General features: G+C 34.8%; 1 protein-coding gene across 3 annotated transcripts in view; it reads left to right on the top strand.

Moving 5' to 3' along the window:
• Positions 1 to 13,887, top strand: part of LOC117324985 (kelch-like ECH-associated protein 1B) — a 32,874-nt gene extending 18,987 nt beyond the window's left edge. For 2 of the 3 annotated variants that reach the window (XM_033880836.1, XM_033880838.1), the window contains exons 2-5: positions 4,310 to 5,652; positions 10,264 to 10,469; positions 10,801 to 10,977; positions 11,128 to 11,348. In XM_033880836.1, the coding sequence (XP_033736727.1) occupies positions 4,400 to 5,652; positions 10,264 to 10,469; positions 10,801 to 10,977; positions 11,128 to 11,267 (1,776 nt within the window). In that variant the 5' untranslated portion in view covers positions 4,310 to 4,399 and the 3' untranslated portion in view covers positions 11,268 to 11,348. Of the gene's footprint in view, positions 1 to 415; positions 1,001 to 4,309; positions 5,653 to 10,263; positions 10,470 to 10,800; positions 10,978 to 11,127 lie in introns of those variants that run through there. The other variant, XM_033880839.1, reaches the window with a different exon arrangement.
• Positions 13,888 to 14,211: the final 324 nt, after the last annotated feature.

Raw genomic sequence — 14,211 nt, 5'->3', positions numbered from 1 at the left:
GTGTAAAACATTAGACTGTTAGGTAGATATCCACACTATTGTTACAATGACTCCACGGTGATTGTATTGTGTTTTATAAAGATACATGCATGTACTTTAATGTGCAATATTCAAGTTTGTTTTAGAGGATACAGAAAACAAACTTTTACCAATAGAGATCACAGTACTGATATGAGATTTTTTTATATTCTATTATTTTGATACTTGAGAAATTAAAGAAAAGAAAAACAATTTGTTGCCCCTGCCCTCCATCATTTTCACGGAGGACCAGGTATGGTAAACTAAATGATTAGCACCATTATTCCACTCCTTTGCTGGTAGAGATAATGATGCAGGAGAATATAGCTGCCTCTCAACAGGTGTGTTATACACCTGTATTAGATAGTGACTCAGCAGTCCCTACCTGAGCCGTTTGTGTATACACATAGGTACATGACGTAGGTAAAATACCAACCCACTCTCTCTGGACAGCTCTATACAGCAGCACGCAAAACATGCTAGTACATACTAGTACATATGATGATTCCAGAGCTTTGAGAGAATGGTCCTGAGATTAGTGGAATTCTAAAACAATACCCTTGTGTAGGAGGAAATTAGTGGAGACACTGTTCACTGACAGATTGTGTGAGGAGTTAATATGGATCACATGTCTTGTTTGACATAATTACTGTGTTAGGACTGTCACATTGACGTACACTCCAGGCTTACTCCCCAGATTCATGGATTACATACAAACTTCTGTTTATTCTTAAATTGGAGAAAAATGAAGTGGATCAACAAATTATTGATTTTTTCTCCCTGTTTTTTGTGATGGAAACTGAAGACGCTGTAATCATTTGTAGCAATAGATTCAGCATTTATGGAGCCTCTCCTTTGCTGAAATGTGAAAACATTTGATTATTAGTGTTATCTAGGTTTCTTTAGCCAAATTCTTCCCTGAAATACAATGGCTTTATGTAAAGAAATTTGTTCAGATACACCCAGGATGATAATGTACTGGGTAAGTACCAGTGTTTGTGTGTGTGTTGGGGGACACTCTGTATTGGTAAATTGTTTTTTGTTGGGGGGGTGGCACTCTGTATTGGTAAGTTGTTGTTGTTTTGTTAATTTCTTGTTTTCCTTGTTTTTTTTGTTTTTTTGTTATTTTTTATAAACCTGCTAGTATTTAGCCATACTTTTTTATATCAATATATATCATCGCACAATACTGTCAATATATATATACAGACTGTACATGTACTGTCGTTATTACTACTTATTATCTATTTCTAGTAATACACATCCAACAAACATTTGTTTGTTAGGATCCAGTACCTATATTGGATTATACCGTCGTTATTACTTACTAGACCCTTTATATATGGAAGCTGAAAGTTTGTGGGCAAGTTTATGTCTTCTGGATTTTTTTTCACCATCACAATTGAGACTGAACTGGGATATTACTGAAAATGAACTATAGACAGATTGTTCTATATCTGACACTTACAATTAACCCAGTGAACTTACCTGTAATACACCATATTTTATTACAATTGATGTTCATAAAGAATGCTCAGCAACCCTTCGTTTCAATCTGTCACATTGATGGAAGCTGTGAATTACGTTGTTAATGGCATGATGAAGCAAATATGTATCTGTATAAATTGATATTTTGACAACATTATGACAGAATCCTACAGTCAGGTTACTTTTCACATAAAGGGATTACTCGTTGTGATACTAGTGTAGTTTGGAGAGAGGTGTGCTCATATTTAGGTCCTGGTTCCCCGACATTGTTGGGACAATTTGGCACCCTCAGTCCTTCGTCACTGCCGAGTTGATTTGTCAAAAGATATACACATGACAATTTATTACTGATATCATAAAACAGAACAAAACATTTTAAATATATTACATTGTATCACATCTTTTTTTTTTTCAAATTTAACCAAATTTGCAAGCTCATTGTACACAAGGTGTATTGATGTTGAAATGGTCACATGACTATTTGAAATATGAGGGTAGATTTAAAGTGTATTGTGTCTGAACAGACTAAACTAGGCTTATACCAGGTAATAGCCTTCTTTACCATGTAACCCTCGGAAAATCTACAGAATCATGGAAGTACTGCAGGTAATAACCAGAACACTGCCAACATAATCTAGATAGGTCTTTGATAGTGTCTGAAAAAAAATAAAATTGTAAAATAATTTTGCTTGATAACCAAGTTGGTCAAAGATGAATGAAGTTTAGATAAAAGAACCTTTCTTTACCAGACTTGTGGTTTATATATGTGTGGACTTTTATTGATCTGTTCCACTAAATGACTAACCATTAATTGACTTACTGAATTGAAAATTGTTTAATATTACATCAAAATTGGCTTCATTAGTTTATTCAGGCAACATGTAAACATATTTATAAGTACCTAAAATGTGTTTAATGATAAAACATATAGTTTAAACCTGGGTATACTACCGTTACTACACTGTTTTACCTGTCTTCTTCATCATGTGACAGTTTCCCGTACCAATATACATACAGTAAAACTTATTTCTGTCAGGATTCAATCAACACTTCTGAGCTCGTGTATAAAATAGGAGTTGATACTGTTATAACGAGATACGTCTTTGTTAATAACTTAATTAAACCAAAGTAAGCAAGGTACAGCCGCTTTATTACAGACCCTTGTTAGGAACTTAAACCGAAGTAAGCAAGGTACAGCCGCTAGCTTTATTACAGACCCTAGGGATGTTCTATAAAGTTTTCAGTAAACACTAAAAAACTGATAGTTTAGCACTTTTCTGGATAATTTGAACATATATTCACATTTGACATTTGAAATTTTAATGATACCGAGAATTTTCAATTATCCATTTCTGCAAATGTCAATTCTTACTTGGAATTGGATGTATTCAAATTAGATATTCTTTAATCATTTGAATACTATATATTATTGAAATAAGATTAACAGGCTTTAAGTTGGAACTTTATAAAATTGCAGTGATTAAAATTAAACAACAAAATTTTCTAAAACATAGTGAACTTTTCATTTTTTTTTTTTCTTTTCTTTATAGTCAAATTTTGATAATATTACAGGTTTTGATATAAATGTAAAAAAAAACCTATTCATATGAAGTGAAAATTTTATCCTTTTGATAGATAAGAATAACAGAGACTTTAAAATCTCAGAACATAGATATGAATTGTTTTCAGTAAGTTGCAATTTAGTTAATAGATGATAAATAAGTTTATTCTTGTTTAAAAGTATTTTGTATGTCAACTAAAAATTAGAAATATTTTAATGTAATACTTACTGTATTTAATATTTTATTTGTAGAAAATTCAAGTAATAGATTTCAGTTCATATATGAAATGATTTTTCAAATTGTTGATACATGAATATCTCATATATTTTTCAGGCTTCCTTTTAAAACCAATTAAATGTATCTGAAAAAGTAATGACAAGGAATGATTTCTTAACTGTCAAATAAGAATACAAAAATTATGATATATTTCTGTAAATCTAACAAGTTTGACATTGAAATATAAATGGATGCATAAACAATTCTAAGTATACCTAATGTCAAGATATAAATCCATGTAAATTGAAGAGCTAGCTGGTGTTTGGCCATTTTCAGTGGTAACAGATCCACATCCACATAGTATTTTTTTGTATGTAATTATTATAATATTTTCTATCGTTAGAGCTAAATGCTGTATTTGATACTACATGTTGTTATTTTTTTTTTTTTTTTAATTTCAACAGTTTGCATTTAAAGTGTGGTTGTCTAAATTTTTTTTTTTTTTTTAATAAGACTAATTAATTCAAAGATAGATACCGTAATATATTTTGTATACTAAGTATATATTTGACATCATTGATTACCTAATTATCACTGGATACAATAAAAAAAATATTTATTAAAATATAGTGTGTAGGCAATTATTTTGCTATCTGATACACATGGAAACCGTTCTGGTAATCAATTCCTTTATCTACAGATACACATACACAGCTTTATAATGGGGCGGACAAGGAAAATGGACAGCCTCATGAAGATTAAAATGTTTAGTTCTTTTCTATTGGAATATTGGAATCACACATTTATCAGAATAATAAGGAGTGTTCAGACAATATACACACTCTGGAAATAAAAAAATGTAATGAGTACTGCCCGGAGGGCTATTTACAAGTGACTGTACCTTATATCTCAGTTCTGTTATAATTACTTTCCATGTGGAGTTGTAACCAGTATATAAATTTATACTGATTCCTAGGACAGCAAATAAGGATGTTATTCTTATCTTTGTTTTCTCTTGTTTCCAGGTACAACAGTACATATGTCTTACAACACTCAAACATCAGAACTGACGTTCCTAGGTAAAGTCTTTACCTGCGACACGCCAAACAAACAACATGTCTGCCCAGGAAGTGTTTGAGAAGAAGATTGAAAAGGGGATGACGTCCTGTTATCGTCCTCGGCCAGTCACCACCGAGAAACCAACTGATGGAAGTATGCACTTTACCATCATGAAACATCCAAAGGAAGCATTGGATGTGATGAGTACTTTACGGCGTTTAACAAAACTGTGTGATGTGACGTTACTTGTAGGCGAGGAAAAGTTCCTTGCACACAAAATTGTACTAGCTGCAGCTAGTCCCTATTTCCGTGCAATGTTTACTGGTGGTATGCGGGAGGAGGAGATGTCCACCATCCCACTACATGGAATCTCTCCATGTACTCTAAGCGTTCTTATAGACTTTGCTTACACAGCAGAGGTTCGTGTTAATGAAATGAATGTGTGTTACTTATTGCCTGCAGCAACCATGTTCCAGATGAATCATATAGTTGAAGCTTGTAGTGTGTTCCTGGAGCATCAACTTGACTGTAGTAACTGTATTGGTATCTCTGACTTTGCCAGTGAACATGGCTGTCTGGAGCTGGAAACCAAAGCTAGAGAATTTATTTACAGAAACTTTTCAGAGGTGATAAAATGTGATGAGTTTCTTATGTTAAATCCGTGTCAGCTTATCAACCTGATTAAGCATGATGAGCTGAACATTAATTGTGAGTCTGAAATTTTCAATGCTGTGATACGATGGGTGCAACATGATGCAGAGAAGAGGCTGTGTAAATTAGAAGGACTGTTGTATGCCGTCAGGTGCCATTTTCTGTCCCCTCACTTCCTGGAAAAACAATTAACATCATGTAACATTTTAAAGAAAATACCGCAGTGCCAGGAATATTTGTCAAAGATCTTCCAGGGTTTGAAGCTTCACCAGAGTTGTCCAGAGAAACCCAGAAAACCTTGTTCTCCGTTAGTAGTGTTTACAGCCGGGGGATACCTCAGACAATCTCTAAGTAATTTTGAATGCTATAACCCATGTACAAAACAGTGGACTCGTTTGCCAGACCTTCCCACACCGAGGAGTGGGTTGTGTGCTTGTCTTGTGAAAGGATCTTTTTATGCTGTAGGGGGTAGGAACAATTCTCCAGATGGAAACATGGACTCAAATTCAATGGATGTGTTTGATCCCATTAGAAACATGTGGTTTTCCAAGTGTCCGATGGCAGTACCTCGGAATCGTGTGGGAGTGGGTGTAATTGACAACATGATTTACGCAGTTGGTGGATCACAAGGACAACAGCATCATAGCACTGTGGAAAGGTGGGTACCAGTGGGGATAACTGGGTATAGGATAGTGGAGGGTCCACACACCGACTTTAACAAGTCACTGTGGAATGGTGGGTACTGGTGGGGTAACTAGGTATAGGGTAGCGGAGAGGCCACAGACCGGCTGTAACAAGTCACCGTGGAATGGTGGGTACTGGTGGGGTAACTAGGTAGGTATAGGGTAGCGGAGAGGCCACAGACCGGCTGTAACAAGTCACCGTGGAATGGTGGGTACTGGTGGGGGTAACTGGGTATAGGGTAACGGAGAGGCCACAGACCGGCTGTAACAAGTCACTATGGAATGATGGGTACTGGTGGGGGTAACTGGGTATAGGGTAGCGGAGAGGCCACAGACCGGCTGTAACAAGTCACCGTGGAATGGTGGGGTACTGGTGGGGGTAACTGGGTATAGGGTAGCGGAGAGGCCACAGACCGGCTGTAACAAGTCACTATGGAATGATGGGTACTGGTGGGGGTAACTGGGTATAGGGTAGCGGAGAGGCCACAGACCGGCTGTAACATTTCACCACAGAATGTTGGGTACTGGTGGGGGACATGTAGTGTTTGGGAGGGGTCTAGATCTGTTGGCTCTAACAACACTCGGCAAGCCTCGTGTTGACCAGCCAAACTCTTACACATGGGCTGAGATATCCCTTTCTACTGAACAGGCCCATATATAAGATTCTATTATTCTAAGTTTGGTGTGTGTAGAAGGGCATTCCTATTACCATATCCAGACATCATTGAATTGAAATGCATAAATAAAAAAGACACTTTAACATGCATTTACTAGCTAGATAGATAACAAAGTTTTGAGGACTGGAAAAACCGGATCAATTATAGCTTGGAGAACACTCAGTTTTGTTTCCATATCAAGTACTTTGTTATGTAAAAAGTTGTTAAATATTTTCAGTTATTTTCAACAACTGCTTGAACATGAATTCATGATGCAAAAACCATTTTATTCATCATTTCTAAAAAAATATTGAAATGTTGATAAATGTATAAGAGGAATGTCGCTAGAAATAGGGAGTGTCTACAATCCTGTGTTGTTCTACCTTACACTGATGTAACTTGTCATTTACCCAATAAGTTGGATTTAAATGTTTGAGTCGTCTCGTGAAAGATTTTTAAACCTTGACCCATAAAGTAAGAGAGCTGGCAGTTTGGTGACTACCATACCCTGTATGAGATCGTGATTGTCCTTGCGAAAGGACATTTGGGTAGAGCAAGGACAGACACAAGCTATATACAGTATTCAATGTTAACCCATAACCTTAGGGAACAGATTTGGTGTCACTTTCGTCTCCAGCAAAAGTAAATTAATTGTAGAGGTCTAGAGCTCCGGGAAGGAAGTTACAGGTGAAACCAAAAAAGGATATAGGGTTATTTCCAGGTGTAGTCAGGGAATTCCAGATGACCTCACTTTTGTAGCTAGGAAAATAAATGGGAAATAACAGGCTGCTCACAGATGCAATTCTAAACCCAAAAACTGTGTTTGAATACCTCTAGTGATATGGAGAGTATTTATAGGGAGATGAATACCTCTAGTGATATGGAGAGTATATATAGGGAGACGGTTAACACTGCGGTGAATAGGAAGTAGAATTTTATATAAAATGGTAGTAATATGGAAGTATCCAGTCGTATACAATATGATAGCCAATTATAGATATACATATATATATATATATTGGTACATATAGGAACATGTCTTGTTTCTGTTCATGTTTTTTCTGCTTTGTACATTGTCTTTTTTTTTTTTATTTTTTTTTTTTGTCATAAGTATTATATACCTGGTATATATACATTCCTTTATAAATAGACACATCATACTCTTAGTAAAACCAGCTAATCCCTACGACTATTGTATGATCCACCAATACATGTATACATGTGGTACTGGCCCAAATCATTCAAGTGAATCAGACTTTTATTTCTCGGGCTGACCCAAATCAAATCAAGCTCTTAAAATATTTTAATTCTCAAAATAGCCTACAGTTTGATCAAGTGTAATTTATATGTACTGGTCACCAAGTAGAATTTCCTTGTTCCATATTTACGTGTATACTATGTAACATTACAATTGACTATTGAAAGTGTTGTTCGATTCAATGAGGTAGAACATTATTCTCTCATCTAGACAGAATTAATCACAGAAATATTCTCCCCTGGAAAAAAAATCTGAAGGTCTAGATAACAAGTTGGACACATATGTACCTGGGCTTCTATGTTTTTCTGTGACAAGTTGGACACATATGTACCTGGGCTTCTATGTTTTTCTGTGACAAGTTGGACACATATGTACCTGGGCTTCTATGTTTTTCTGTGACAAGTTGGACACATATGTACCTGGGCTTCTATGTTTTTCTGTGACAAGTTGGACACATATGTACCTGGGCTTCTATGTTTTTCTGTGACAAGTTGGAGATATGTACCTGTACCTCTATCTTTTTCTGTACTATAACATACCCAAGTACAGGGAACATACAGTAGGTTACTATGTATAAACTTTCCAGAGTTAGTGTAATACCAAACTACCAGAGCTCAGGACCATAAATCATCTGTAATGTGGGTTGAGGACTCCCATATATAATAACCCAACAGGGTAAATTTGCTGTAATTTGAAATGTTCTACCAAGTATGACGAATGAAATGGTAATTTTATTAGAACCCAGTGAAATTTTACCGATATTTCAGGCAATGTATATCAAATTACCGTGCTATTTATCTATGTTGTGTTTTAAAAAGTGGCTTCAGTGTACGAAAACGTTATTGGCACTAGAAACTGTATCTTGTCCCTAATATCTATACATGTTTAATATGCATATATAGGCTGAATAATATATCAAGCTGGGTTTTTTTATTTTAAAACTAGTCTTTATATATGCTGCATGCATGTATACATTTAATAACTATATAGCAACATATACCTGGTAGCCAAGGTATCCAATGTACTATACATACTGTACTTACATAGCCAAGGTTCCAATACAGAACACTTTAAGCTTAAAAAAATCTATCAATTTCCCAAAATATTGTATTTCTGACCATATATGTAGTATTTCACTCTGATGTATATAGAAAACAGTGTTCATTTAACATGCTGTATATGTAGAAAACAACTGGTAATATATGGAAGACCATAACAGAAGTAGGTAGGATCTGGCCTTGGTTTTATTAACATTCCTTGTATTAAAGTTATAGAAAATAGGTGAACAAATATCATTCAAAATTTACTCAAAGTAAATTTTTGTATAGAAGCTCTTTATAAACTAATCTATGTATAAAAGAAACTATTTATATGATACTGGTGAATTTCATTTAGATTATATTTATATGATACTGGTGAATTTCATTTAGATTATCACTGAAGATTGTAGAAATTTACTCATAACAATATGTCATTAGTTGATGACAAATCAAAAAGTCATTATGACAGCTTTTGAGATTTGAGTTGTTGCGAGTGTCACAAAGGAAGGGTAGTTTAAATTATTGTACTGATGTTGTCTACTAGAGGGGGGGGGGGGGGGGGGGGGTGAAAAAAATCTGCAGAGTCATACTGAACGTATGAAAAGACTTAATCTGCATGTCTAATATGAATTTACGGTAGCTGATAGTACTTCATACATTAGTCAGCCAAACACTGAATATACACACACCAGGTAGATAATATCAAAGTACATTGACAATTTACCTGTACTAGTTATTGTTTTATTACATACCTGTAACAAGGCCTTGTCCACCTGGACAAAGGACCTTACTAGACCGGTGTTCTGCTAGCTGTGATTGGCCTGTGTGAGCCAGATAACACATCACAGACATATATCAGCTATATACCTACAATGACAAAGGCATTTCCATTCTTAGCTTTATTTATTATTAATTAACTAAAATTCAACACGATAATTATTTGTTGTATCGGCCTTCAGGATCTTAAATTGAATGTTTTTTTGTTCTTTTGGATAGGAAAACTAGTGTAACTTACATGGGTAGACCTGCAATGATACTGCCCATTAGTATCTCCCTCTATATATATATATATATAAAGGGTCCTTTACACTGACCAGACCCCCTTTACTCCTGTGTTTCTACATACATTGATACCAAATTGTACAAACAGCAACATCATATAAGAATCCCATGTCGTACAATCAGTTTTTTGCAGCCTACACTTTTAAATCGGAGATGTATAGTTTTGTGTCCTACACTTTAAATCGTAGATGTATATATAGTTTTGTATCCTACACTTTAAATCGTAGATGTATAGTTTGGGGGATATTTGGAGCATCTGTTATCGCACTGTGACAATACAATCTTACACAAGTATTACAACTGTTTTTGTCTGGACTTCATCATTGTTATCCTGATAAAGTTGATACATATTATGTGTATATTGAAACAACATTCCGAACATTTCATCACCGTTTTACACTACATTGATGTGTATTATTTCTGCTTAAGCATTTTCTGTCAGCCGTTGTGTTTTCAGAAAGCAAATTAAACATCAATGCAGGTTAATGAGAATTTTTAAGATAAAATAAGATATAAAAATAACAGTTATCTTATATACATATTAATAAATGATATATTTTAATTTTACAGGTATGACCCAGATCATGATAGATGGACAATGGTAGCTTCGATGGGATCTAAACGGATCGGCGTAGGAGTGGCTGTCGTCAACAGGCTCATGTATGCTGTAGGTGGCTACGATGGTTCAAATCGATTGCGGAGCATGGAATGTTACGACCCTGAAAAAGACGAGTGGAAATTTGTGGCGGCTATGAACACAACACGTAGCGGTGCTGGTAAGTTATATCGACAGCATTTATAAGTATAAATTTAGACCACTATAAAAAAAACAAATCATTCATTTACCAGTAACAACAATATACAGTGTGTATCCAAAAGAAACATTTAAGCTGTGTATTATTTGTGTAATCTATAACCTGATAGAGTAGTTAGTTAGAATCAATTTCCGTCTGAAATTTAGTCTGAAATACAAGCAGTACTTATACTGACAGCCTGTTCTCACTACAGGTATATCCGCATTCCACGCTCCCACTTATTTAATACACAATATATATATATATATCGTGCATATTTCGCTTCCCTTAGAAAAGTCTGTTTTTGTTGCAGGTATAATCGGAATGGACTGCCATGTATATGCTGTTGGGGGATATGACAGCAACTGCCAACTAAAGACAGTAGAACGCTACTGTACAATGTCCAACAAATGGGAATTTGTAGCCAACATGAGGAGTCCTCGGAGTGCTCTCAGTGTGGCCGTCCTAGGAGGAAAACTATATGCCCTAGGTAAGCCAAGCAAACAGGAAAATGATGTGGGGGACAATAAACGTAATATAAACAAACTCTTTGATCACTGAAAAAAAACCATACATTGTATAATATGGATATGAGATATAATGTTGTAAACTAAATTTTGACTCTGTTTTCTTATTGCAGGAGGATATGATGGTAATGATTTCCTGTCATCGGTAGAGTGTTATGATCCAGACAAAAATGAATGGACAGAAGTAACGAACATGACATGTGGCCGAAGTGGTCACGGTGTGGCAGTTGGTGCAGAGCCTTGTCGCAGCTGACATCACTAATATTCTCTCATCTCATCGGACTATTTCAATACAGATGAAGAACTGGTTACAAGGATTTAGATCTCTGCTGTGATAATAGTTTGGACCAGCAGTGTGACTCTGGTTCAGGGAGCATACTCATCTTAGTTCTTGTTCCCATTCACAATCAAAACTTAACCACTTCATGGATTGCCCAACAACAATCAAATTGTTTGGAAACAAAATTAGAATCTCCTACAAGATATTGTGTTACCCTATATGTACAGATGAGTTACCGACCGTGTAAATGCCTTTTGTACATGAAATAATCGATTTACAGATTTGGAGACATCGATCAGAAATTTTGTAGTTTCAAAGCTATAATTCCAGTATTTATTTGCTTTAAGTTAAACTCTAAATTAAAAATGTAATTGCATACAATATGATATACTAATTTAAGGGTTATTGTGTTTAATTATCCATTTCTTGCCTTGTATAGAAGCAAACAAAATGAAAATCGATATGAAATATGTTTACATCAGCATTCCTACATATTATTGCTGGTAAACCCATTTAAAGTGTCTAGGTCCTGGTTCAGCATTCCCACATATTATTGCTGGTAAACCCATTTAAAGTGTCTAGGTCCTGGTTCAGCATTCCTTGATTTAGGAAAGGGTTAATGGTAATAAATCTTAACTGAGTAAAGTCTATTATACTTTCCTATTGAAAAAGGAATATTGATGAAACTGGAAGAGTCACTGGAATACCCAGTAGACCGATTTATGAAATATCTGGAGTTTTTTTTTTTATGAAAATTAAAAGTATTGTAGAGAAAATGATCTAAACTTTAACAGACCATTTGGTTTTGTGCAAATAGTATAAAAATACAAAATAATTGAATACTAAACTTTAATGTTCTGTCCAGATGAACATTTTTTTGCTCCAATGTTTAGCAATTCCGCTAACCAAGCAGAATGAAAGAAAGCTAGTTAAGCCTAGTAAAAATATATACGTGAGAGAAGGAACACATCGAGAAATCTTGCTCATCTCAAATTTGTTTTGAGAAAACTATGAACTGTTCAATATGATTACAAATGTTTGATTACATAAGTCTTTCAGTCTCAGTGTAAATATGCCATTGATCAATACCTCTGTTATTTATTGTTTTGTCCTCAGTATGGTTGTTGTCATACTGATTGTTGTTATACTAGCTGTTGTCATACTGGCTGTTGTCATACTGGCTGTTGTCATACTGACCATTGTCATATTGACCGTTGTCATACTGGCCGCTGTCACTGACCATTGTCATACTGGCTGTTGTCATATTGACCATTGTCATACTGACTGTTGTCATACTGACCGTTGTCATACTGACCATTGTCATACTGACCATTGTCATACTGGCTGTTGTCATACTGGCCATTGTCATACTGACCGTTGTCATACTGGCTGTTGTCATGCTGACCATTGTCATACTGGCCGCTGTCATACTGACCGTTGTCATGCTGACCGTTGTCATACTGACCATTATGCATTACTCCCATGTAATTTCGCATAAATCATAAACGTTGTGTACTATGCATATTACCTGAATTCATATATACATCTTGTTTTTGTGAAAAAAGTACAAACACTTTTTTTTCTGTTGATAATTCTAAATTATTTCTCCCAGAAATCATTTCAAGTTTGATGAAAATAATAGTCTGATGAAAGAAATGATTGTTTAATATGGAACTATTAGAAGGATAAAGAAATCCAATAATGAATGCATACAAGGTATCCAATGTATAGTAACATGGTTTTAGTAATAATAATTCTGAATAATGGTGTATTACCATTAAATGTTTGTGTTCAGAGTGTTTTCCCTTGAATTCTTACCTAGACTTGCACAAGCCCTTTTTCAAGTGTCCAATGGTTTATCATACTATATTTCATTGTGGCATATATGTCAATTAATAAAAGTTATAAAATAAACTGACATTTCTACTGCTACAGATTATTGATATCTTCAGAATAAATGACATCTGTGGTGAAGGTGAAATGAATATGAGAGAAATTTGAAGTATGTTGATTTGGGGACAACAGTTTATATAAAATTATAACTTGAGCAAGTCTCATGTCACAAAATACATGCTGTGAACAATCATCATTTTTGTAATTATTAGTAAAATGTCATTCAAATCAAATGTAAATTGCACATTCCAGCTATTCACTGTACAATTTGCCTGTTGTGTCAACATTATTGAATGTCGAATTCCTGATGTAAGTACATGTAGTAAGATTTTGAGATACAACAGAAGAGAACTTGTCAAGAAAATAGCTGAATTATCCCATGAATATTGTTCTTAGTAAAAAGTTGAACTTGTCTCCATTTTGATAAGGTAAATCTATAGATGAACAGAAAACATTGTTGAATTTGTACGTGCCAGTGTATTGTGGTTTTGTATCGGTTGTGTATGTTGTGTGTAGATACCTGTACCTAGTACAGGTACTAATCAGGTGCTTATTCCTCGTTACTGTTTGGTCCCGGTGATTATCAGACAACATTGAGGACCTGGGAGTCCCACTCAGTATTGAACTTGTGGTACAAGTGTTATGATTTTATGATTTTACTATGTACAACTTAATGTAAAATTAAAATAATCAAAAGATATCCTATTTTGTTTGTTTCTTCTCTTGATTCATATATATGTATTTGGTTTTGAAAAACCATATTTAAACTTGAGATGAATGCCAGAAAAAAAAACCAAGGCAACAGCATTAACTTATAAAAATATTTCCAAGTTTTGAAGCAAATTCTGCTTGACAAGATGTATGGACAGGAAAACCATTTTAACACCACGGCCATTGAATGTTCAAAAATTATGCCTTCTGCTTCTCTCCCAACCCTTATTGCCATCCAATCTCATTAAAACTTAGTTATGATCTGATATTAGTCAGATATTGCTTGACACCTGCTTTTGAAATAATCATAATT

This window comes from Pecten maximus, chromosome 4 (genome assembly GCF_902652985.1).
Source record: "Pecten maximus chromosome 4, xPecMax1.1, whole genome shotgun sequence".
NCBI classification, from domain to species: domain Eukaryota; kingdom Metazoa; phylum Mollusca; class Bivalvia; order Pectinida; family Pectinidae; genus Pecten; species Pecten maximus.
Note: the sequence above shows the minus strand (reverse complement) of the source record. Positions and strands in the feature narration are given on the sequence as shown.